General features: G+C 47.7%; 2 protein-coding genes across 3 annotated transcripts in view; one reads left to right on the top strand and one right to left on the bottom strand.

Moving 5' to 3' along the window:
- Positions 1 to 16036: 16036 nt before the first annotated feature.
- On the bottom strand, positions 16037 to 23861 carry CUNH1orf109 (chromosome unknown C1orf109 homolog). Of its 2 annotated transcripts, none has more exons than XM_031378610.1 (5): positions 23501 to 23861; positions 21645 to 21922; positions 19612 to 19791; positions 18004 to 18122; positions 16037 to 17873 (listed from the first exon to the last, which is right to left on the bottom strand). In XM_031378610.1, the coding sequence occupies exons 2-5, from the start codon at positions 21917 to 21919 to the stop codon at positions 17794 to 17796; spliced, it is 654 nt and encodes a 217-aa protein (XP_031234470.1). In that variant the 5' UTR covers positions 21920 to 21922; positions 23501 to 23861; the 3' UTR covers positions 16037 to 17793. The 2 variants fall into 2 exon arrangements, with proteins under 2 accessions (XP_031234470.1, XP_031234471.1); XM_031378611.1 differs by having other exon boundaries at positions 21645 to 21919.
- The window catches only part of Cdca8 (cell division cycle associated 8), a 19836-nt gene continuing 17339 nt past the window's right edge, over positions 23853 to 26349 (top strand). The window contains exons 1-3 of the mRNA XM_031378609.1: positions 23853 to 24052; positions 24142 to 24280; positions 24389 to 24517. Coding sequence (XP_031234469.1) covers positions 24187 to 24280; positions 24389 to 24517 — 223 coding nt within the window. The 5' untranslated portion in view covers positions 23853 to 24052; positions 24142 to 24186. The remainder of the gene's footprint in view (positions 24053 to 24141; positions 24281 to 24388; positions 24518 to 26349) is intronic.

Raw genomic sequence — 26349 nt, 5'->3', positions numbered from 1 at the left:
CATCAGAGCTCGCTAGGATACAGAAAGTTCCAGTGAAGAGCTAGAGCGACTTGCTTTGCAGGGGACACGGGGGCCCCTCCCACCCGGGAGATGGCACAAGGACAGAGGGTGTTGTTCTGATCTGAATAAGATCCACTCCAGTGCAGATGGAGCAAGAAATTACCTGCAGATGTGACTAGGCATCGACACTGTGACTTGCAGGGGCTGCTGTCACGAAGGCTGGGGAGCCAGGGGCCTCTTACTGAAGACTCCATTCCACACAGCAATCCACATAAACCTCCAGGCAACGGAGACTTAGGCCTGGGCCTAAGGGTGATTAGGCCTGGCTTGCCCATTGAGTCAGTTGGTGATTTAGTCTGCAGGGGTTCTGCTGTGTGGCCTCAGGAAGGGCTTTTCTGCAGGATACCCAGGAAGCAAGCTGTCAGTGGTCTTCTGGGCACGTGCCACATGGGGGCCAAGTCCTCCAGGAGTGTGATAGAACCTTCCTTTCTGGGGGCATTGTAAGCTGTGTAAAACATGACAGTATGCTTTTTAAAGGAGACAGCTAAAGCCGTGGGTTACACACTGCATATAAGAGACCAAACCGGAGAGATGGCTCAATGGTTAAGCTCTTCCAGAGGACCTGGGATCAATTCCCAGCACCCACGTGGCAGTAACTGCAGTTCTAGGAGATTGGACAGTCTCTTCTGGTCTCTGTAAGCACCAGGCATGAAAGTGGTACACACATGTATAATGCAGGCAAAACACATAAGATAAAATTTTAAAAAAATTTTTAAAAGGGACTCTTTTGGATGATGATAGAGGAATAGATGTTAGATGGATGGATGGGTCGATGGGCAGATTTATTCATTTACTCACTAAATAAATCTCATAAATAATTATTCATTAATTAATCAGTACAATCTACTATCTAAAGGGCTTCAAACTCTGTTTCTGGCAGAGATACATAGGTCTCTTCTATGGACACATAGACACACAGATACACAGATCCTGTCCTGAAGAAGTATACACCAGGGAAAGGCAGTGGACATACAGGTGGCCAGCCACCACAGATTAGACAGGTTGTTATCCCAGAGTACATTATGGGAGGGGAGATAGAAGAAGACAATGGCTTGTGAAAGACCTTGTGGAGAAGGTGATAAAGAAGCTGCCGCATGAGAGAGGACCAGAGGGCCAAGAGAGTCTCTCAGTCTGGAAAGTGCTTGCCTTGGAGGCATGAGGACCTGTTTAACTCCCAGAGCATACATGAAAGGCTCTTGGCATGGTGGCAGACATTCAGCACAGGAGAAACAAAGACAGGTGGATCTTGGGGGCTTGGGGCCAGCCAGCCTAACTCATTTGGTGGGCTCCAGACCAGTGGTGAATCCTGTCTCAAAAAACCGATGTGGATAGCATCCCAAGAAATGGATCCCAAAGTTGGCCTCTTGCTTCCACACACGTGTTCACACCTGCATACATGTGTATACCTCCTCCAGCACACAAACAGGTGCATCACACATATACTACCCATCCTCTGGACATCCCCCCAGACATCCTGGCAGGTGGCCCCTGAGACAAAGGTGGAGAGGCAGTGGGGAGAACTCTGTGCCTGTTTAGAGAGGACGTGAGACGTTAGGAGCTGAAGGGAACGTGGTGGGCCCCCAGGAGGGGCCTGGGACACCATGTCAAGGCACATTTTTTGCCAGCCCTGGGACCTTAGGGAGACTGCAGAGATAAGAACACTGTTGGACTTTTGGAGGAGAGCCATCTTCTTGGCCAAGAGTAAGTTGGGAAAGTAGAGACTGGAGTGAGAGGCCAGCGGCTGCCAGAGAGCAAGTGCAGAATAGAAGGACACACTGGAGAGTCCTGTCCTCTAAGAGACTAGTGTACCTGGGAGGGTGGGGGTGGCATTGCAGGAGAGCAGGCAGCATTAGAGGACAATAAGCCTGGGTGGACCAGTGTGAGAGGCAGCCTATGTGGGTGAAGAAGGGGACAGCTCACATAAAGATGGCACTCAGTCTCAGCTTGGTTCTGGTTACCTTAAAAAATTTCCAGGGGGTCCTTTCCCAGCATCTGCTTCCCCACATGAAGGTGGGATGCTCAACCCCTCCCATTCTTCTTTCTGTATCCACCCAGTATGAAGAAGACAGACAAGAACACTGGGGATGGGAAGGAGGGCTCTTGAGGGGAAACACAGTTGAAATTGGTGTATTTTGGTGTTTCCTGGGCTCATTATGGAGAGAGGCTAGACGAACCCCAAGCCTAGGCTTCCTGATGGCTCCCCTGTGGTCCTGCTGGCCTTTCTGTTTCTTGTGGCATTCAAGCCACCACGTCATCCTGGTCCCTCTGGGCACATGGCTTTGCCTCTAGCCTGCCATCCCCTCAACTTGCTGTAGCTGGGTCTGTCCTGCTTTCCCCTCTTGCTGGGCCAGCCTTGCCTCCTATGCTCTGTGCGTCTGTGCCACCAACCATCGGTTCTCATATGTGACCTCTCCGGTGCCTCTGCCTCCAGAACATCCCTGATTTCTCCATCCTGAGCCACAACCTGCATCTGCTTCCCCTGTCACAACAGCCCTCTACACGATCACCTTCACTTCATCTCCATTTACCCTCAGCCCCTCTCCAATCCAGACTCTCACCCCATCCTGAAACCCTCCCCTTCCCTGGATCCCCATTGCCTTCTGCTTCAAGACCCTCTTCCTAACTTTGGACCACATTAGAAAGGTCAGGCACTCCCATTAAGCTCCACAGCTGACTTTCTATCTGCACAATTTCTCTCCAAGTTTGTTCTCACTCTAGCCTGACTCCTCTTGTGAGCTCCAGACTCATGCGTTCAGCAGCCAGCTGGATGTCCTCCAGCTGGGACATGCTCATGACTCATACTTACTCTATCCCCTCCTACCTATCCTAAAGTTCATTATCTTCTGGGTCTCTGACCTTGACCATCCTTCCAGAGCCACCCTGCATCCACTGCATCAATGGGCCAGCTTCACGGTTTCTCTACTGTCCTCATCCTAGTTTGCCTCATCCCATAGGAAGTCTAGCCAAGAGCTCAGTCTCTTCTTCCCTCTTATCCCCTCCCTAAGTGATTTTATCCCATGACTATTCTTGTATGCTTTTGTTATTGTTTGGGATAGTCTTCCTATGTAGCCCAGGCTAGCCTGGAACTCTGGATCTTCCTGCCTGAGACTCTCAAGTGTTATGATTAAAGACGCGTGCCACCCATGACCAGCTGCACTGTTTTTCAGTTTTTAAATTTATGTTGTTTCAATGTGTGTACGTGTGCATGCTCATTGGATTTGGTTCTTACCTTCCACCTCACTGAAGCAAGGTCTCACTCTTGTTTCTGCCATGTTTCTACTCCTGGCTAGTTGGCTCACAAGTTTCTAGGCATTTTTTTTTTTTTTTTTTTTTTTTTTTTTTTTTTTTTTTTGTCTCTACCTCCAATAGTCACACTGGGATTACAGATGAGATCCACTTGCATCCAGACTTTTGTGGGTTCCAAGGAACTAAACTCAGGCTGGCCTGGCCATCACCTTGGCATGCTAAGTCATCTCTCTAGCCCACTTCTGTGTTCTTCTTTTGAACGTTTACTTTATGTGCATGAGTATTTTGCCTATGTCGTTGCACCTCCTGGTGCCCATGGAGGTCAGAAGAGGGTGTCAGATCCTCTGGAACTTCACTTATAGATGGTTGTGAACCACCATGTGGGTGCTGGGAACTGAACTTTGGTTCTCTGCAAAAGCATCAAACTCTCTTAACCACTGAGCCATCTTTCTAGCTCCTACTTGTGTGTTCTTTATCAAACGTATTACCCTCTGGAATTAGCTCCCCCAATACCTGCCCCTTGCTTATTTTAGCTCTCCTCACTACAGCACAGGCTACCCCTGTGCTGGACGTGGCCCTGCCCCTGTGTCCCTCTGCACCTGCTCTCTGCCTCTCATCTACCATTGCTTCAATGCTCCCTTCTGGACAAAACTGATGGGAGAACCTTCTAGAAGGCCCCCTCTCAGAGAGGCTCTTCTCGACCTTGACTCCATTACACTCTGAAAAGCTGAATGCTCCTGAGTGTTAGTGTGTGTTCCTGTAGAAATCTCCATTACTGTTTACCAAAGTTTTGTAAAATACACAAGGGCATATCCCACAATGATGTCATCACATACCACAAGACATCGGAAAACTCTCGTACACTCATGAGACAATGAGAGTGGAAAAGACAAGTGTGGCCTCAGCATTACCAGAAGTTTCCCCTCGCAGGTCCCCAGACAGCATCTTGAGCCCAGGCAACACTTGGATACCTCTGCTCCAGACAGCTGCACATCCTGCGCACACACTTCATTCAGGTCCCAGTAAAAATGGCAGCCTTCTGTGTCTCTTCTTTCTAGATAAGCTTTCTTTCTTTCTTTCTTTTCTTCCTTCCTTTCTTTTTTTCCCCCCAGGCTGGTGACTAACTTGCAATGTAAGGGACAATGACCTTGAATTCCTGACCGTCTGCCTTCAGTTCTCGAGTGTCGTGATTCTAGGCATGTGCCAACACATCCAGCTCCTTCCATGGTTTGTATCTCACCTACTACCCTCTGGCTTGATTGATTCTTTTTTGAATTGATTTTATTTTTCTCTCCACTGCAACACAAGCTCCCTAAGGCAAGAACTCAGACTCAGACCCGGGTGTGTATTCCATGATTGATGCAGCAGACGCCTGGAAAGGATGGTTAGTGGGTGTGTTTCATGAAGGCAGCTCTTCTCCACCATCGCTGCATTTTCAAATCACATGAGGGCAGGGCTGAATTCCTGTCCCCTGCACCACAATCTTTTAAGGTGAACTTGAGTCTACACAGTGTCAGCTTTATACAGCCTCCCAAATGAGTCCAACGTGCAGCCAAGAACCAAAACCACCGGTCAGGGTTGTCCCATTCTTACTGATGGAGAGACCGTTTATGCACACTGGGCCAGAGTTCCACAGGATACAGATGATGACTTTGCCACGTCTGGCCTGCCTCCTTCTGGACAAGTCAGCAAGCTGGAAGGCAGCTGTACACAGGAAGCTGTCAGGCTGTCCTGGGTGGGAACACCCATCCTGAGTGCCAGGCGCAGCTCAGAGGTCAGGGCTGGCAGCTTGCATGGGTGGTGATGGTTCCCATCCTAGGCTAATCAGCAGGGCTTGCTGCCCTGGGGACACTTCTCTGTGCTGTGATGCTCAATTCAGGTGCCTTGGTGACTACTGGAGAATTACTGATCTCAATGTGCAGAGAGAAACTCTAGGATATCCCCAGGTTGCCCTGGACAGAGGCAGCTCACACCACCAGCCTCGTCTCTAATGTGTAGCCAGAAAATGACACACCTATGATCTTGCTTGGGCTGTGCTTCCTCAATGAGCTGTTCCCAGGAGCTCTTGCCTGCTTCAGGGATCTTCAGGCTAGGCTGGGAATCTGAGAAGACCAGAGCAAGCCACTATCCAGCTCATAGCTACTTCTGGGGCTGGATACCACCTAACAGAGGCTGTTGGCTCTGAGAAAGGAAACGGACCGGACACTTACAGCATCCCAGTGGTCCTTGGAGTCATATCCCCATTGCATGGGGAAAGCAACTGAAGTGTGGTTCACTCTCTCCATCAGCATTCTCATCTATAAGATGGGGAAAATCACAGAGCTCACAATGTTGCTAAGTTAGACATAAAGACATGAAGCACAAAGCAGAGAAAAAAAATGAGAGATGGCAGATGTCTTCTGCCAGGCTCCCAGATCTTTCTCCCAGCATTGCCCTGCCATGCCTCAGAAGAAAACCACTGAAGCTCCAGCAGGATTTAAAGTTCTTCCACGAGTTGGGTCGTTTCCTCTTTCACAGCAGCCCTTAATGTCAATACCTTTGCTTGCCAGCCAGCCCCACTGGCTTTGCTTATCTTTCAATAAAAAAAAAACCTGGAAATGTCAAGACCCAAGCTCAAGCTCCCACAAGGCTGACTGGCAGAGCTGGGTCAGGATTCCAGGACTTTCTCTACCACCCAGTGATAACCACAGAGAGCTATGGCCTAGCCGGCCTCAAGAGAGGTTCCGCCCCACTTCTCCAGGAGGAAGGTTCCCTTGAGGAAAGCCTGAGGAGGGAGGGGTGCTGAGAGGAGGGATGAGCTGGTCCTTGATGTGGTACATGAATCCAGTCAGGGCTGTCGCCACAGTGCTGGGGTTGGGACAGCAGCCACTACTTCCACCCGTGTGGCAATGCTGGGTGGATCTGGGTCTGCCAGTGTGTGGGCTTGGGGTAGGGAGGATGTTCTGCACAGGCTGCCCGAGGCCCTTGGCTATTGAGATGAATGGGGTTAGCCTCTCCAGCCATCTGTTTCATGTCTGTCATCCATGCAGCCTTTACCTCACAGGTAGCCAAGGGCACAATCCAAAGCCCAGTAGGAAGGATAGGGTCTGATAGGAAGCCCTGATAGGAAGGAGTGGGTCTCAGCCTCAAGTCCTCTGTTAGGAACAGACGACATGTCTAATTGGTTAAGAACCTATCGGGTGCTGGGCTTCATGCTCCTGCTTTTGAATGCATTAGCTCATTTGATTTCCATAGCAACCTTAAGAGGCAGGTATTGCCATCCTGGTTTTACAGATAAGAGAGGCGAAGCCCAAGGCCACAGTCATGGGTGGAAGAGCCAGGACAATATCAAAGACCATGATCCTCCCAGGACATTATTGTGTTCCTGGAGGCCATAGTAGCTAGCTGGCTTTGCCAAGGTCGACCACCAACCCTACCAAGCAGAGCAGGGCCTCCCCATACCAGGCCACACAAGGGTCTCTGTGCCATACCAGCATTGGATCAATTGTAAGATGGATGGAGCCCTTCACTGAGCTGGAAAGGAAGGGAGGATTGGCAAGAGAAAATTGAAGGGCTATAAGACTGGAAGTGATGGGCTAAGGGAACAGAGTTACTTCGACGAGGGGAGTAAGAAAGGTCATCATGGTACAGGTGGTATCTGAGCTGGGCTTGGACAAATAAGAAGGTGGTCACCCTCCCAAAGCAGGAAACAGTGTTTAAAAGTAGGAGATAAGGAGCTGTTTTCTGTAGCAGAGACTCCCAGCTCCTTCATAGGAATAGGCAGTTCCCTTCAAGCCAAGTGTGCAGACTAGAACGCTTTTCCAGAAGGTTCTAAGAAGACACTGATGATGGATTAGTGAGTTGCAACTGGCAGGCACCTATAGAGTTTATGGGCCTAGAGACCCCTGTGACCAGAGAAGTGAGTAACAGGGGGGCCTTTGAGAGAGAGCTAGGAACCTCTGGCCCAGAATTCTTTTAACCATAAGGACAAGAACCCACACACAGGAAGGCCGGCACCTCAGGGGTACAGGCCCGAGTCCCACTCTACCCTTTCTAGAGGGAGGTATGCTCTGCAGGGGCGTAGCTGCCTGCGTGGATGCCTGGCTTCCCCTGAGAGGCTAGGTCTTACCTGGTTTGGAAAGGGGCATGTGAATTTCATCTCTGCACTGAGGGAACTCGGGCTGCTGGAAAGGATGTCACACTTGGAGGCCATATGGAGGAGAGGCCTCTGGAGCTGTTCCCTTCTTTCATAGAACTGACAGGCAAGGGTAGGGGCCTCTGGCAAGCACAGAGGATGATGGCCTAGGCAATCGGATGATGGACTCCATCAACCCCACCCTGGCTTCCTGAGGCTGGGAAGCCTGATGTCTCTTTTTTCAGAAGAGAGATCCAAACCAGCTCTCAGAGTGACAGGAGCCAGAGGAAATTTTTAGCACAGATGTAACTTTCTAGCTTCTTCTTTTCCTGCCCCTCGTTTTTTTTTTTTTTTCTTTTTTTTTTTTCAGTCGCCTTTAAAGAGGGCGGGGAGAGCCGAAAGACAAATCCAAGTTTAAAGAGACAAGGGCAAAAAATGCAAACTGGGCAAGAGGACAGATCCTCCAGCTGGGCGAAATGTGCCTGTGGAGCGGCATCCCGTGCTTGGCAGGTGCTGGGGATTTATGGCTGAGTTTTGAAGACATTTCACCACGTTACGAGCCAGCTCAGGAGACCCTCATAAAACTCTGCTTATATGAAAGAATGAACTAGCTGATAAAAGTCAGCTGCCGCCTATAAACGCGCAGTGGAGATTGCAATTGAGTAGTGGATTTATTAGTCTGGGCTCTCTGAAAATGAAGAACCACTCCACACGTTTGAATCAGGAGACCTGGACTGCAGAGAGTCACTGCTCACAGCGTGGTGGATGGACCATATTGCCCCTGGCCCCATGACTCATCCCACCAGAGACCAGAGGGTAACAGGCTCATAAAGGATCTAGTCTTGCATTCCCGTACTCACCTCCTACAGAAAGAAGCAGCCACTATCTCCACCCTCTGCACTCCCGCACATTCTTCATGAAGACCTGCTCACACCAGGCTTGCACGGACTTCTCTTATTTACCTTGGTATCGTGGTGATCCGTGCGGGGCTGGGCCTGTGAAGAGCTCTGAGAGTGGGCACATGGGGATGTGGCTAAGCTGCTTTTTAGTACTGTCCCACTCCTGACAGCATGCATGTAGGGGTTCTGCGAGCTGTCTATTGGAACTGGAGACTAGCTGGGAGGCTGGAGAGCATGGATGTTAGAAAGCTGGTTTATCTATGGCTCTACTCTGCTCTGCCATCCCTGTCTACACCACTGCTTTCCCTATGGACCAGAGTGAGAAAAAGACCTGGCCATGGTAGTGTACACCTTTAGCCCTGGCACTTGGGAGGCAGAGGCAGGCAGATTTCTGTGAGTTTGAGATCAGCCTGGTCTACATGTTGAGCTCCAGGCCAGTCAGGATAATGGCTCTGCAACAGAATGAGAGTCACTTGTTAGGAATACACAGAGCAAGCCCCTCTCTACCATGCAGATCCAGGCTCTAGTTCACTTAGCCAGCACCAGGCCTAGGGAAACTACTTTCCTTGGCCCTTTGCAGAAACTCACAAGGGACCTTCCAGGAATGATGGAGAGGGTGGAGTGCCTGGAAGGGTCACCCCCTGTCATTCTTTAAGAAGAACTGGCATTCTCCTCCCAGGCCCTGGCATAAAGGGCAAAGTATAAAGCTCTGGCAGACTGCCTTGGGAACCACTCCAATGCTCTTGGCTATGGGATCAGAAGGGATGGCAACTGGCAAGGTTTGAGCTGCCCTGAAAGGGGCCAGGACAGTCCATGTGCTGCTGCCAGGTCCATTCGGTTGGCTCTGCACAGGGGAGGGCACTCAGAATAGGCATTAGGTAGACTCTCCCTTTCTGTGACAGAAAAGGGACGTGGGCTGTTAGGAAAGACCCTTTCATTGGAGCCAAGATCCTGTGTAAGTGCTGCAGTGTCCTCGGCCATCAGCGGGAGCTTAGGAAACTCACTGTCTCCACAGTTCAGCCTCTTCATCTATCTAATGCAGAAAAGCTTACTTGTGTCAATGCTCGCAATAGCTTGAAAGGTATTTAAAGATGTGAAATAAACCTGAACCCCAGGAAGGGGGTTGCAAAGAGGTTAAAGCTGAACTGAGCTGTGAAGGAAGACCTTGTCCCAAAATCAAGTGACTGGAGGACACACATACTACTAAAGAGCATACCAAACTGAGTGTAGTGGAGCACACTTTTAATCTCAGCACTGGGAGGCAGAGGCAGGTGGATCTCAGGGAGTTCAAGGCCAGCCAGGGCTAGAGAGAGAGAGAGTTCCAGGACTGGCAGGGCTAATCAATCTTGAGGGTATCCTGATTCTTTAAGTGTTGACAACTGTCCCTGAATCTGTCCCATATCCTTTCTTATAGGAACCTTATAAACCCTACAAGGACGTAGCGTCCTCTCCATCACACAAACGGAGCAACTGAGACTTAGCCAGGGGAAATCCCTGGACAAGACCACACAGCTACTCAGAGGTTGTGCTGAGGACTGACCACAGGGCTAGGTAACAGGCTGTGCAGTACACTTTGTAACCTTCCTACACAGTGCACTCCTGCCAATCCCCCTCCTCAGAGGGAAAAGGAACCCTAAAGGACCTAATGCTTGGGCTGGCTGGAAAGTACCTGGCTTCAGTTTGCCTGATGGGTGTCAGGCACAGCAGTCACCATGCCTGGACTCCCCCAAGGTAGGCAGGGATCCTTCTCCTGAGAACCTGAGCTTAGGACAACACTTACTTTGTCTGAGAACAGACTTTTTTTTTCCTTGTTTTTTCAGTGTTAGGGATGAGTCTCACACACATGCTAGGAAGCTCTTTACCATGGAGCCACATCTCCAGCCACGAAAGAATCTTTATATGTATGTTAGGGGCTATTAGGAGGTGTATGTGTACGTACACATGTGTACATGCATGCACATATGAAGGCTAGGGGTCATCTCTGCTCTAAGATTTTTGTTTTGGTTTTGCTTGTTTGTTTGAGACAGGGTTTCTTTATGTAGCCCTGGAACTCCCTATATAGACCAGACTGACATCAAACTCACAGGGATCATCCTGCCTCTCCTCTGGTGTGCTGGGATTAACGACTAAAGGTGTATAGCACCACGCTCCACTCTGCTTTAAGTTCTGAGACAGAGTCTCTTACTGAATCTGGAGTTCTGTGATTGGCTCTAGATGGCCAGGCCAGCACGACTCCAGTATCTTCCTGCTTCCATCTCCCAGTGCTAGGTTATAAAGGTGCCTGCCTAGCTGGGGATAAAAGCTCAGGTCCTCAGCCGTGTACACCAAGCACTTTATCCACAATGCCATCCCCAGTCTCGAATCTTCAGGCCGCTTTCTGAACGTGGACAGGAAAGCCAACTTTCTTCATTTTACTGGCATGGACTATGGCTCACAGGGCAGGGAAGGGTGTGACCAACTGAGGGGTACAGGAAAGAACACACCCCAGCATTCAGCAGTACACCTAAATGAAGAGCTACCCTGGGACTCGCACATGGTGATTTTTCCTAAGTTTCTAGAAATTTGATAATCCCAGTAAAAATATTAACAAATTTTTGCTGTTGTTGTTATAAGGCATAGAATTAGCTAAATGAAAATTTCTGGACTGAGGCTGCAACTCAGGGGCAGGCCACGGCTTTAATTCCCAGTTACTTCCCACCCAAAGGCTGTGGTGCTCACCCAAAGGCTGAGTACATGGGGAAGTTCAGAGAGCGCTGACTTTGGGAACAATCTGAACCTCCGTCAGTAAGAGGCAGGTTCAATAAATTATAGCAACACAACACCAGACTGTGTAACAGCATTCTATGTTCTATGCATGAGTGTTAGGATGTGTGCCCGTGCATGTGCCTGAGGAGGCCAGAGGTCTAGTTCAGCCATCTTCCTCTGCTGTTCTCCACCTTGTTTTTTGAGAGACAGGATCTCACTTTGACCCTGACGCTTACCAATCCTCTAAACTGATGTGTGCTAGCATGCCTAACTCTTATGTGAGTACTGGACATCCAGTCTCAGGCCCTGATGCTTGAAGGGAACTTTACCAGCTGAGCCATCTCCCAGCCTCTGTAACTGTTTTAAAAATTTCAAGGAAGCTGTAGATTTGCACAGAATGAATTCCAAGGTACAGGGGATAAAAACCGATACAAAACTGTCACTATCTGTCACTATACTCACTAAATAAAGGGAGGAAAACCCTCAAACCATCATTTGTTTCCTATGCCAGCCATCTGCTGTCATGAAAATTATCTTTAAACACAGTGATTTAAATAATTTTTCTGTTTGCATGTGCCAGCTAGAAATCCAAGCACAGCTCAGCTGGCAACATGGTCAGACCACTGTCTAGCTGTGGACCCATCTGAAGGTTCAACCGCACAGGGAGGATGTTTCTGAACTCCCTCCCAGTGCTGCCCAGCAGACGTCTCAGGCATCTCTGCTAACTTCCCCTAAGAGAGGGGGATACAAGAGAGAGCAAGAGGCAGCATCCAAGAGAAAAGCAGCATTCTTTTATTAGATGGTTTATTTTTATTTCCTGTGCATTGGTGTTTTGCAGCATATGTCTGTGTGAGGGCAATGGATCCCCAGGAGCTGGAGCTGCAGATGGTTGTGAGCCATTATGTGAGTAGTGGGAATTGAACCTGGGTCCTCTGGAAGAGCAACCAGTGCTCTTAGCTGCTGGAAAAGCAGTGTTCTTTATAATCTACTTCTGGAAGTAACTTTCACTGTTCTACTCATTAGAAGATGAACTACAAAGTGGTTCTGACCCACATCAAAGGGTGGCAAAGAGTGAACAGGGGCACGAACATCAGAGGTGGCTTCACCAGGGACCACCTCAGAGAATACCCACTACACAGAGACACCAGAGAGGCACTTAGCATTGGCTGGCTGCAGGGGAACTGGGAAGATGGGGGAGAAGTTTTTACTGAATTTTACATTTCAGGTGATGTGTACCTTATTCAACAAGTAAATCACATTTATTTTAGATCTTAAATCTAAAATAAGAATCAAGAAGATAGCATTTAAGAGACTAGAGAGAGGGCTTAGTAGTTAGTTAAAAGCACTTGCAGCTCAAGCAGAGGACCCAAGTTTAGTTCCCAGCACCTACAGGGCAGCTTATAACCAACCATCTGTAGTCCTAGTTCCAGGGGATCCCATCCCCTCCTCTGGCCTCCACAGACATCAGACACTTAAAATTCATTCTTTGCAAAAAAGAAAGGATAGCGTTTTTAATAGAAAAACTAAGAGCAAAGAAAACAAAAACAATTCTACTTTAATCAGTTATTAGCAAACGCCATAAATGCCTGTAGTTTCAGGGAGAAAGACTTAGCTTTATTATACAAACATGAAATATTTACAACTGTACTTATTAACACGGGTACACTCTGAAAGACACACCTTAGTGAGTCTGCTGTATGAAAAAAAAACACAGGGTGTATTTCACCTAAGAAGTCACTAGCAATACTGTTTTATGGGACCATCCTCCTAGATAGAATGAGTTCCTTTAATGACTGAAGTGTTACATAGCACACAAAGTGCACACGTACACACAGATGCACACAAACACACACACACACCAGTTCCTATCTATAGCAAAAAATACATGTGTGTGTGTGTGTGTGTGTGTGTGTGTGTGTGCGTGCAAATGCACATGGAGGCCAGAGATAGATGTCAAGTGTCTAGTTCTATTGTTCCACACCCCCTTTTTCTTTTTTTTCTTTCTTTTTTCTTTTTCTTTTTTTTCTTTTTTTTTTTGGTTTTTCAAGACAGGGTTTCTTTGTGTAGTCCTGGCTGACCTGGAACTCACTCTGTAGATCAGGTTGGCCTCAAACTCAGAAATCCGCCTGCCTCTGCCTCCCAAGTGCTGGGATCACACACACACCCCTTTTTTTTGAGACAAGATCTCTCAATGAAACTGAAGCTCACTCACTCTCCAGCAAACCCCAGAGTCTATGTTGCTCTCCAGAACTGAGATTACAGATGCATGTTACCGCACCTGGCTTTATAGTACGAGTCCCAAAGGCACTCAGATCCCTGTGCCTGTTCAGCAGGCACTTTACTGAAAGCCATCTCCCTCAGCCCCTCACCCCCAATGCAAACTGTTAAGTAAAAACTCAAGATTCTACACAATCTGGGCTAAGCTGCCCTCACAGATGGGATCTTGTCATCCCATCCTATGAACTCTACACAGCTGTTGTTCTGAATTTTATTAAGATGCCAGGCTCTGGGTGTAAATGTAACACGCACAGTGCTGGCACACACCAGCGAACTCCATCAAGTGGTCGGTGCCTCTTTTCTCCCACAGTGCTTCTGACCTCACCTATACTCATTCTGTTGCTTTATAATACAAATCTGAGTCAGAATCAGATTCTTTACAATCCCTAGAACACCAGCATTAACCTTACCTGAGACCTTATCAGAAACAGACTCCTGGGTCCATCTCACACCTACAAGAGGAGTCATTATCAGCCCAGGAGCCCCAGGACCACGTTCTCAGCACAAAGGACATGTATTTGCCCCAGAGGGACACAGGGCAGAGAATAAGAGGCAAAGACAGGAGACAGAGGACAAGGAAGAAGGGGGAGGGCAGGGAACAAGGGAGAGGGGAAGTGGTACTTGTCCCAGAGGACAGAGGACTGCCTCTCGATAGAGAGGAGACAGATGTGGCCCACAGGAAAATGGCAGTTTATAAAGGCAAAGGGGAAATACTGGGTTAGGATGAGGTGTTTAATTTTAATTGGACAGGTTAATTAGGTGAGCCAAAGGGGGCTTTTGATTGCTGGACTTCAAGACTTTGATAGCTTGATCCAAGTGACCAGCCTTAGTTAAATAAGTGGCCAAATAAGGGAGTCGACCTTAGAGGCTTTAGGAATGGACTCTAATGGTTTTAGTAAGGCAGAGGGGAGGGGAGAAGGGCAAGGCCTGCCAGAGCCATGTTTACTACTTCAGGCTGGCTAGAGTTCCTTCAACAAGTCTAAATTTTAATAAGATATTGGTCATTTACATGCATGTTTAAGTTTTAGAAATACTAATTCAAAACTGTCTGACCTAGGGCAGAGATAGGTCAAACGTTGAGAGCACCAGCTGCTCTTATAAAAACCCACACTCACTCCCCAGCACCTACATGGTGGCTGACAACCGTCTGTAACTCCAGTTCAGGGGATCTGATGCCCTCTTCTGGCTTCAGATGGCACCAGGCACACACACCAGACATATATGCAGGCAAAACACTCATACACATTAAAAAGAAAAAAAATCCTGCTGAACTATAATACTTCCAGTGGCTTCCTTTCATCTTTATACCCAGGGCTCAGCATAAGACTCAATACTAATGGGGGGCATGTTGGCACACACCTCTAACTCTGAAGTTTGAGAGGCTGAGGAAGAGCATTAGGTGCTGCGGCAATCCCAGAACTGGGGAGATGGAGGGAGGAGGGTTTCTTAGCTCACTGGCCAGCCACAATACTTTAACTGGTAAGCTCAAAGCTAATGAGAGACACTGCCTCAAAGGCAGAAGATGGTATTTCTAAGGATGACATCTAAAGTTGTCCTCTGGTTGCTACACACACATATATGCACATATACTCACATGCACAAGCATGCATGCATATACACAAACATGCATAAAAAGCAAAAAAGGAAAATAATAATATACTTACCAAATGTCATAGTCTATATAGTACACTATCCACAAAGTTAGAAAGAATGAGTTTGTATCAATGGGTTTTTTTTTTTTTAAGATTTATTTATGTGTATGAGTACACTGTAGCTGTACAGATGACCGTGAGCCATCATGTGGATACTGGAAATTGAACTCAGATGACCCCGCTTGCTCCTGCGTAATACACTGTAGCTGTCTTCAGACACTCCAGAAGAGGGCGTCAGATCTCATTACGGGTGGTTGTGAGCCACCATATGGTTGCTGGGATCCGAACTCAGGACCTTCAGAAGAACAGTCAGTACTCTTACCTGCTGAGCCATCTCGCTAGCCCAAATCACTGATTCTTTTTTCTTTTTTTTAAGATTTATTTATTATTATATCTAAGTACACTGTTGCTGTCTTCAGACACACCAGAAGAGGGCATCAGATCTCATTACAAATGGTTGTGAGCCACCATGTGGTTGCTGGGATTTGAACTCATGACTTTGGAAGAGCAGTCAGTGCTCTTAACCACTGAGCCATCTCTCCAGTCCTGTATCAATGTTTTTGTTTTGAAATTTGTGAAGAACAGTAAAGGGATACAGATCAAAATATTAGGGTGGGTTTTGTATTATGCTTTTCTGTATCTAAATTTTTCCTTTAATTGAAAACAAAAAAAAAATGTAGTAAGAAAACAAAGCCACTTTCTTTTTATTTATTTATTTTTTAAATTTATTTATTCATTTCATGTATATGAGTACACTGTTGCTGTCTTCAGACACACCAGAAGAGGGCATTGGATCCCATTACAGATGGTTGTGAGCGACCATGTGGTTGCTGGGAATTGAACTCGGAACCTCTGGAAGAGCAATCATTGTTCTTAACCACTGAGCCATCTCTCTAGCACCACTTTATTTTTAAGAGTATCCATCCTTCCAGGACAGCCAGGGCTATACAGAGAAACCCCGGCAGGAAAACAAACAAACAAAAAAGTATCCATCCTTAGTTGGGGGGGTGGTGTGGTGATGGTGCATGCCTTTGATCCTAGCACTCAGGAGGCAGAGGCAGATCTTTGAGATCAGCCTAGTCTACAGAGTGAGTTCCAGGACAGCCAGGGCTACACAGAGCAACCCTGTCTTGAAAAATCAAAAGCTAAAAATCCATTCTCTGCACTAAGCCTGTACATGGCGGCCTTGACTTGCACATGGGAAGCTGAGACCCCCCAGGCAGTGGCTGTGGCACAGAAGGCAAGAGTCGGCACCAACTCGAGGCTGCTTCCCAGTTTCTTTCTTAGCACTGCATGTGACAGCTAATCTTGGCTGTCAACTTGAGATCTGGAATCAAGTAAGACTCAAGCACCTGGGCATGCTTGTGAGGGAGTTTCTTGATTGGATCATTTGGGGTAGGATGACCCACCCCAAATCTGGGCCACACTCTGTGGTGGGAGCCCACATAACATCATAAGGAAGAAGAAAGCTTTAGTTTTAGGCATGCCTGCCCTAACTCTCACTGCCCCCCAATACTTCTCTATTCGTCCGTTCTATCATTAGTCCTGTTCCTTTAGAGAACCCCAAAGCATGATAAAACCTACTGGAAGATGCAACTGAAGGGAGGAGGGGCTTATTAGGCTCATAATTTGAAGTTAGAATCCATTACTACAGGAGAGTCACTGGCAGGAACTGGAAGCAGCTGCTCACAGCACATTCACTATCAAAGGCAACGTGTTAGTGCAAGCCTGCTAGTGCTCAGCCTGCTCTCTTTCTCTGATCCTGGCTCCAGCCCATGAAATGTTGCCACCTACATTCAGGATGGGTCTTCTTACCTCAGTTAAGAAAATCTTGCAAGCGTGTCTGCTAGCCAACCAAATCTAGAACATTCCTCAGAGACTCCCTTCCCAGGTGGCTTTGCATGTGTCAAGTGGACTATAAAAACCAACCATTCCAGCCAGCATTCACTTCCCTGGCCAGTTACTCCAAACTCAGCAGACCGTGGCCAACAGGAGGGCCTCACTATTTCTCCATTACCTCTTTCTCTCTTCTTTTTTGAGACAGTCTCAGTATGTGGCTTTGGTTGGCCTGGAGCTATGGAGACCAAGCTGATCTCAAATCACAGAGATCCACCTGTCTTTCTTTGCCTCCCTAGTCCTGGGTGAGATATCCTGCTCCCCACCTCGAACTCAGTGGCTTTAACAGCATCAGGGGACCGGACCTCCCTTATGAACAAGGCATTCAGAACCGCTCATGCTGCACCATCGCCCCCTGGTGTCTAACTTTGAAAATGGAAATTGGCTTGATAATAAGCTTCTGTGAAGGGGTAAACACTTTAAATGTTCCCTTTCCTTTCAGTCCCTCCCTTTTTGAAGATTTGTAGGGGACTGACTCTCCACCACAACCCCACTAACACACACACACACACACACACACACACACACACACACACACTGCTTCCGCCCTGGACTCCCAGACCCATTCCCATCTTTAAACCATTACGGACTCTGATACTGACATACAGAATCAGGACCTGAGCCAACCAGAGAATATGGTTCAGGTGACATAGGCAGTGGTGGCCACACAACTTTGCCTTCTGCGCTTTCCTGCCTTGGTGGACACTGCTTATCAGCACTGCCTTTCCTGTCTCCTCCGCCTCGATCCACATCTCAGAGCCATAGGTGCAGCAGCCATGGACCCTTGGCCATGGCCTAGCATGGAGAAGTCCTAGGGGCCTCTACTGTAGGCACTGGTATTTCAGGGAGTCAGGTAGCAATGCTGACCCTCATTAGAAATGGCCTAGGGTAGCAATGGCAGCCCTCAGCTGCGGTGCTCCAGATCTCCAGACACTGCACAGCCTCCTGGCTCCTCCAGAAAGAAGGAGACGCTCACCAGGATATCTAGAACAGCAAGCAAGGTACAAGGCATCAGGTGATCCAGGCCCAAGAGCACAGCAGGGGTATACCTAACCCTCCACAGAGGCCAGCCACAGGGGAAGGAATGTAGCGCAGGGCTAATGGGTACCAGTACCTGACACAAGGGTTTGGCACTCATCTTCTGAAATTTGGTCCCAGGCCTTGGGCAGTGCTTGGATGCTGGCCAAATCTCCCCAGTGAACAGAGGAGAGAAGGTACTTTCTCTTCAGGTACCTTCCCAGAAGTTAAGGACTGCTCAGAAAAAAAAGGAATTTACTTAAACCAAGTAATCTATGTCACTAGGTCATGTGCTCTTATGGGACTACTCAACAGTAGTTGAATGTGGTCCATCTCAGCCATGTGATTAAAAGCAAAGGCAGGGTAGTAGAGCCGACCAGTGCCTTTCATTGCCTAGCCTATGGAAGTGCTTAGTGATATCAGTGTTAGCAGCACCTACTACACTGTTGCAATTATAATAGGAAACAGAGGAACACAAGGAAGGTTGGCCCTACATTTCCAAATTAGGTGACAATCTCCTTTGTCAACTTGCCTGGATTTAGAATCACCATGGAAACATGATACAGGTTGTGTCTGTGATGGTGTCTCCAGAAAGGTTTAACTGAAGTGGGAAGACCCCTCTGAATGTGGATGGTGTCAATCCATGGGCTGGGGTCCCAGAATGAATAGGAAGTGACCAGAGCACCAGCAGTCAGCATTCCCTACGTCCTGCTGCAAGTGCAATGTGACCAGTGGCTTACGTCTCTGTCTCCATGATGGACATATCCCTCAGCTATGACCTGAAACAAATCTGTCTGTCCTGCTTCGTGTCTGATACTTGACCACAACATGAAAATCTAACGCAGTGGGCACTGCTGGTCCATGTTCAGATTTAAACTTGAATTTGTAGTTCATTAGTGAGCCAGTTGGAGGCAGCCATAGGAAACTGAGACCCAAGACTAGGAGCAAAACCAGGGTCAGATGACAGCATGGACAAGAATGAAGGAAAGGCCAGAACTGCGAATTTTCTGCTCTCAGGCTTGCTCCCCACCATGCCAATTGTTCTTCAGAACATGGCCAGCACTGTTAAGCATAGGCCTTGACCATGTGGTTCTACTTAAAGCTTTTGAGAACTTTGATTTCAGAGTAACAGCCAAAACTTTCAAGATCCTTCTCAAAAAAACCAAGGCCCTCTGTCACTATCCTCACATCCTGCCCTGGCCCCACTGGCCTCGTAGCCAGTCCCTACATGTATGTAACCAGACAAGCTCGCACCCAGGCTGTTCACTCCATGTACCCTTTTCCAAATACCCACATGGCTTGTTCCTTCCCTCTTTCAAACTCTTGTTCCTGCCCTCTTTCAAACTTTGCTCAAATGCAGTGAGCATCACTGTCTCATAATGTCACTGTCTCATGGGTTCCTGCCCTGACCACACTATTAAAGTCACAGCCCCACAGTGCTCCTTCACCTGCCCTGCCTTATTTAGCAGTCACCACATCTGACACTATACACTCCCTCTTTTTACGCCTGCTCCCAGCGCTTAGAGTTGTGCCTAGCAGATAAACTATAAGGAATGACTATTTGAAAAAAGACAAATGCAAGAGGGATCTAAGTTTGAGCACTAGAGAACTGCAGCAAACTATACAGTCGGCTGGGCCTGTGTAATCTGTAGACCTGAACCTGCTGTGGCCTCTAGGCGCAGCTCTGGGTGGTCAGGAAGGATATGAGCTTCGATAATGTCTGTCGATGTCTTGCAGCCACTCCAACATGTCAGCCACAGAGGGGCTCACAACTGAGGGGCGGAGGACAGTATCAATGTCAAGCACAGCCGCATGCTGCTCATAGGCCTGAAACACCTGCTCCACATGGTTGCTGATGGTGTTACGAACCTTGAGGAGAGTGGCTCTGTGGAAAAAGTAGGGTGTTAGGCAGTATCCCAAAACAAGATAGGGGGTAAGGTTTCTCAAAGCACTACTGCCATTTTGAAGCTTTGTTTCAGAGGGGACTCCAACCTTTAGACATGTTAGGGAAGGAGTCTACAGCCGAGCTACATCCTTTTTAACCTAGTATGGGGGAAGGGCATGCACATCCCAGAGCATACGTGTGGAGACCAGAGGACTACTTTGTGGCATCCACTACCCTTCCACCTTTCCATGGACTTGTGGATTGAACCAGGTCATCGGGCTTGCACAGCAAGTGCTGTTACCCACTGAGCCATCTTAACTGTCCTTGGTTGGACAGTTCTACAATGGCAGTGTGGGCTCAATGTGCACAGTTTGCTTGAGAAAGTAAGTTATTTCCCCTGTGCCTAAAGACTCCATTGCTCACCAAGAACAGCAAACACACAGTCAATCAGTGAAGGAACTGTCACTGGAAAGACAAATATGATGATGTGTATAAGATGCCTTTGGCAGTGTCTACATACTATTCTAATGCTGACTCTAAGGAACCCATCACTAAAACAACAGCTGCAACTTCCCAATGGACAAGGGATCCCCTAGCTGAGAACTCTAGCTCTAAATATCCTACTGTGGCGTATGGTATAAAAACAGGAAACAATCCAAAACCCTCAAGTCTGTAAGTCCTGCTTATAGACTGTGACTAACATTAAGATCAAACAGAAGCCAGACAGTGGTGGCACATGCCTTTAATCTCAGCACTTGGGAGGCAGAGACAGGCAGATTTCTGAGTTCGAGGCCAGCCTGGTCTACAGAGTGAGTTCCAGGACAGCCAGGGCTACACAAAGAACCCTGTTTCCAAAAAAACAAAACAAAACAAAACAAACAAAAAAAAAGAACAAACAGAAAACAGAGTATCTGTGTAACACCTGGATGGTAACTGTTCTGTGGACTAGTCAGTGACACATGTATCCACTTGTGTGTAGAGCCAAGTGGTAATGCAGAGCCCCAGCTTAAGTGGCAGGCACACTTCAGACTCCCGGCTCTATTTCTCACTGGCTCTGTGATCAGGACAATCAGTTTGATTTTCCGTTTTCTTACTTCCAAATGCATGAACAGGGATAAGCCCGAGGTACACAAGGTAGTACCTTGTAGGTATACACACGGTGCCGTACACGCAGTCCTTAGCCCTGGCTCTCCCTGACCTACAGTATACCAAGGACAGCTACAGAAGAGGACTGCGCTCTTCTCCACTCTTCTTTTCTGCTTCTGTAATTTCTTCCATTTATCTAGTTGGCTTGGGGTTATTTTTATTTATTTATTTTTGTTTACTTATTTATTTTGAGACTGGGTTTCTCTGTGTAGCCCTGGTTGTCTTGAAACTCCCTCTGTAGACCAAACTGGCCTTGAACTCAGAGCTCTGCCTGTCTCTGCCTCCTTAGTGCTGAGATTAAACACCTGGCCTGGTTTGGGTTTTTTTTTTAAGACATGGTCTTTTTTAAGACATGTAGTCCAGGCTGCCCTCACACGTACAGACATTCAACCTTAGCCCCAGGCACAATTACTCCTGGCTTGCTTTTGTCAATTTTTTTGTAGGACCACCCTGACTGAGGCTGGGATGCCATGCAACATTAAGATCTGCCCATCAGGCTGGAGAGATGGCTCAGCGGATAAGAGCACCGACTGCTCTTCCAGAGGTCCTGAGTTCAAATCCCAGTAACCACATGGTGGCTCACAACCAGCCATAATGAGATCTGATGTCCTATTTTGATGTGTCTGAAAACAGCTACAGTGTACTTACATATAATACATTAAAAAAAAAATCTGCCCATCAACAAAGGGGGATACAAAGCTTCTTACAGCCTTTCAGCTAGCTTGTCCAGGACAGTGTCACCGGCCTCCAGTTGCTTGCGCCTCAACCGCTCCTGTAAGTCTGGAAAGGGACGAAGGGCTGGCACATCCTCAAACCGCAGACTCTGTCCAGCTTGCAGCTGCTCAGCCAGGTTACTGAGAGAGGACAGGAGGGGCGAGCAGTCCTGCAGAGTGCTCTGCCACAGGCCCTGCTGTTCCTCCACCACAGGGAAGCACTTCTTCAGGGCCTCCTGTACAACCAGCAGAGGCTGGTCATGAGCCATCTTCTGGGAAGAAAAACAAAACAAAACAAACGAGAGTCAGAGTACCAAAAGGGGAGGGCCTGCATCAAGGGTGAGTCATTGATGACTAACCTCATGAGAAGACCAGCTGTCGGTCTTCAAATAGTCCCAAGGCAATACTGACAGGGAGACTTTGGGGGACAAGAAAAAGAACTCCTCAGCTGGGCAGTGGTGGCGTGTGCCTTTAATTCCAGCACTTGGGAGGCAGAGGCAGGCAGATTTCTGAGTTCAAGACCAGCCTGGTCTACAGAGTGAGTTCCAGGACAGCCAGGGCTACACAGAGAAACCCTGTCTCCAAATAAATAAATAAATAAATAGATGGAAAAAGAACTCCTTGTCCTAGAAGCTGGTTGACACCTTTGGCCAACAATGAAGTAGGAATTCCAGCAGTACACTTATCAACTGCTTACGGCCTTTCTTCCTTCCCAGCTATAAACCTTCCATGTTCTAGAAATCTCACTAGAAATCCCATTTACAGAGAAAGGACACACACTACCCCATTTATAACCGCAGGAGTTCCTGATTTCACTTTATTAGATTATAATACCACCAAAGAATCTTGAAAGTCACTCACTTACTTCTCTTATCAAACAACTTCTTGTTTGAAGGGAGTAACAAGGGTTTTTAGAAATCCTTTTGAGATGTAACCATACAGCCACCAAAATAAGTAGGCATGGCTAATGTAACATGACTGTAGTTCCAGCACTCTGGAGGCAGAGCCAGGTGGATCTTTGGGTTTGAGGCCAGCTTGGTCTCAAGAAACTGGGAGAGAAAAAAAAAGAAGAAGGGATGGCAAGATGACTCAGCAAGTAAGAGCACTGACTGCTCTTCCAAAGGTCCTGAGTTCAAATCCCAGCAACCACATGGTGGCTCACAACCACCCATAAAGAGATCTGATGCCCTCTTCTGGTGTGTCTGAAGACAGCAACAGTGTATTTATTTATTTATGATAAATAAATAAATCTTTGGGCCTGAGTAAGCAGGGACTGATCGAGCCAGGCCAACCGGAGTGAGCAGAGGTCCTAAAAATTCAATTTCGAACAACCACATGAAGGTTCACCACCATCTGTACAGCTACAGTGTACTCATATTCATAGAATAAACAAATAAATCTTTTTAAAAATATCAACTGCTGATCTCCCTGGAGAAGCTCATACCCACGTGGCTATGTCTAACTTTCTAAGACTCTTTGAGCAGCATTCAAGTGCCTTTTATGCCCTTGTGCTTAAGCCAACAGCTTAAAATTGCTTTAGGCTGGGAGTTGTCGAATGCACCTTTAATCTAGGAAGACAGAAACAGGCAGATCTTTTTGAGTTCGAGGCCAACCTAGCGTACACAGAGACTTCCAGGCTAGCCAGCGTTATATGGTGGGCCTCTGCATGTGTTTAGAACCTCAGCTTCATAAACAGATTAGTGCTGAATTCTTTTCAGCGTCAGAGCCATCAGCTGGGCTGAAGTCCCTAAAAGGTCAGGGGATCTCCTCACGTTGCTGAAGGTGGCAGTGTGAAGCTGTGTCTCTGTCTTGTCACCGCTGACACTCAAGAATTCTGGCGGTCCTCTTACCAGCTCTCTGCAGAAGGACCGTTGCTTCAGCTCTTCCGAAGGGGGTTTCTTCACGACAGGGCAATCTGCCTTAGATTGCGAGTCTCTGGAGTCTGTCTATTCCAGCACCTGTGCTTCTGGAGTCAGTCTTGTCTCCTTTCTTTAAGATTTCCAGCCCTGTTCCTAGATCAACAGGAGAACGGAAATCCTGGGTTGTCAATGCTGAGTACATCAAAAACTACACTGCGCTTGCCACTGTCTGCACTTTCACAAGAGCGAACTCACCACTCTACTTCCAATAAGCGCGACTCTGGAGTCGCGGAAAGATGGCGTGTGCCGCAATGGCGTGTGCCACAATGACTTCTGGGTATTGAAGTCCTCCGTGGGGAAACCTGTCGGAGGGAGAAGAAGCTTTATTGTGATTGGGCGTTGTGAGAACCATCCTAAGACAGCGATTTGCTATTGGCTACATTGTGTCCGTTGAGTTTGAATTGGGTGGCGGTTATCCGAGGAGCCGCCCGTCCCTTAGCTGGAGCTGTGAGGTTTCCTGATTCTGTGTTTTGGGACCTGCTGGTACGTTTCCGCACAATTCTAGATACCTAGACTCCAACGACTGAACTTTCGCTGCTCCCGGCCGCTCACGCCCTCTTTCCCCGTCTCAGTCGCTGACCCGGCAGCTTGGCTCCTCGCTCGACGCACCCGGCGCCATGGCTCCCAAGAAACGCAGCAGCCGCGGTACCAAGGCCAACACGCTGCGGAGCCGGAAGCTCGCCTCCTTCCTGAAGGACTTCGACCGCGAGGGTAAGGGGTGGATTCGCGTGATAGTGAGTTTTGGGTGGGTTGGGACGCAGGTGCAACGTCTTTGCCCACTTGACGCGGGATCCGTCCGCTTTCACCTCTTTTTTGCAGTGCAAGTTCGAATCAAGCAAATGGAGTCCGACAGACAGACCCTCCTCAAGGAGGTGGAAAATGTATACAACATCGAGATCCTTCGGCTCCCCAAGGCGCTGCAAGAGATGAAGTGGCTTGACTACTTCGGTAAGAGCTGCTAGCGTTTTCCCCGTGGCCGACTGGTGCTTATCTTGAAAGCTTTCTATAGGGACTCATTCAGACGTCCTCTTCTTTTTTAAAAAAAAAAGAAAAAAAGTGGGCGGGGAGTGAGACAGGATTTCTCTGTGTAGCCCTGGCTGTCCTGGAACTCACTCTGTAAACCAGGTTGACCTCAAACTGAGACATCCACCTGCTTCTGCCTCCCCTTCTTAGTGAGGTCTAAAATAACCACCGGTGGGAAAATTGCCATCTGTCATAACTTATAAGCAGGCAAGAATTACCCTTCAGATGAGCGCTATTAGGGCAGTGCATCTCACCTTCACTGTTGAATGGGAGAGCTTTAGAAGAGTCATACCAGAAATAGCTCGATGGAGATCTGAGGGGAGAGGAAAGGGGGGAGATCTCAAATCTATAGTACAAAGTGAGCTTCTGATTCTTGAAGGCTGTTCCACATGACCTAGCCTAACCTAGCCTACTCGCCAGTAGGCAAGGATCCAGTCACTAACTTTTATCGTGCAGCTTTACAGAGAAGGGAAAGAATTGCAAGACCAGGACACATCATGTTTTCTCAGCATCTCTGTGTCCAAGGGGAGAGTTTTGGGAGGGCACATCCATATTTTGGGGAGTACCCTACTGCTCACTCCCACCTGAAACTGCTATCCAACCCGTGGGTAGGCAAACCATAGCCCTTAACAGGCCAGGTAACAAATAGTTTAGAATTCTGGAACTGGATTTTTGTTACAGTTCCAAAAGAGCAGTGATGAATTTGATTTCTGGGCACACTGAAATGTCAATTTCATGTAATATTCACACATCAGGGAAATACTTGTGCAAACTCAGCCTTCTAAAATGAATGAATAAGAAACAAATTATTTGGTTTTATCAGAGCTCATTTCGAACAGTATCTTCAAACAGCTCTGTCTTATGGAAAATTGCACAGCTTAAAAAATGAACACATCACTTGTGAACTGCAAAGATACGAGTGGTTTTCTGACCAGAGAAAAATCCCAACCCATTCCCACCACTTGTGAAACCTCTGAGGAAACATGGAGCATGGGGCCTCCTTTCTCTTCCAACCACTTTCTCTGCCTTCCTCATCAATAAAACCTACCAGTGTGCCTCTTTCTTCCTAGGTGGAAGTGCATGTTTTGCTCACAAGATTCTTCTGTCATGCCTTATTAATCCATCTGTTCATTCATTTCTACAAAGTTAAGTGGCAGTCACTATGCTAAGGATGCACCTAGGAAAAGCAGATAGCATCCCTATCCCTAGGAACTTACAGGGTAGTGGAGAAGGACCACTTAAAAATTCATACAGAATTTAGAAATAAGTACTATCAAAAAGATAGGAGTAGTAGCCAGTAAGTATGAATTAAATAAACATTAGTAGGATAAGCCAGGCTGGGCAGTGGTGGCGCACACCTTTAATCCCAGCGCTTGGGAGGCAGAGGTAGGCGGATTTCTGAGTTCGAGGCCAGCCTGGTCTACAGAGTGAGTTCCTGTCTTGGGAAAAAAAATATGATAAGCCAGTCTTGGTTTTGAGACAGGCTCTCTTTGTGGTCCTGGCTGTTCTGGGACTCTTATGTAACTCAAGGTGGCCTTGAACACACTTGTGATCTACTTGCCTCTGTCTTCAAAGCTCTAGGATTAAAGGCGTGCGCCACCATGCTGGCAAGTAGACCAGTTTTAGAATGATGAAATTAGGGCCCAGAGAGATCCATTACGCAGGTTCTCATATATAGAGGCAGTGTCCGTTTGCTCCCCAGGCATTCTATCTGTAAGGTACAAGATCTTAACAGTATACCCAGGATTCCATGAGGA

This window comes from Mastomys coucha, unplaced genomic scaffold (assembly GCF_008632895.1).
Source record: "Mastomys coucha isolate ucsf_1 unplaced genomic scaffold, UCSF_Mcou_1 pScaffold18, whole genome shotgun sequence".
Taxonomy (NCBI): Eukaryota; Metazoa; Chordata; class Mammalia; order Rodentia; family Muridae; genus Mastomys; species Mastomys coucha.
The sequence above is the reverse complement of the archived record's forward strand: the minus strand, read 5'-3'. Positions and strand labels throughout refer to the sequence as shown.

Bases quoted from the DNA above. Each gene is read 5' to 3' on its own strand.
- CUNH1orf109 (XM_031378610.1), bottom strand. From the start codon at position 21,919: ATGGCTCATGACCAGCCTCTGCTGGTTGTACAGGAGGCCCTGAAGAAG. The intron at 19,792-21,644 runs GTAAGAAGCTTT...CTTTTTCCACAG, and splicing joins GACAAGCTAGCTGAAAGGCT to AGCCACTCTCCTCAAGGTTC. The intron at 18,123-19,611 runs ATATCCTTCCTG...ACTTCTGGGAAG, and splicing joins GACAGACATTATCGAAGCTC to GTACCTGAAGAGAAAGTACC.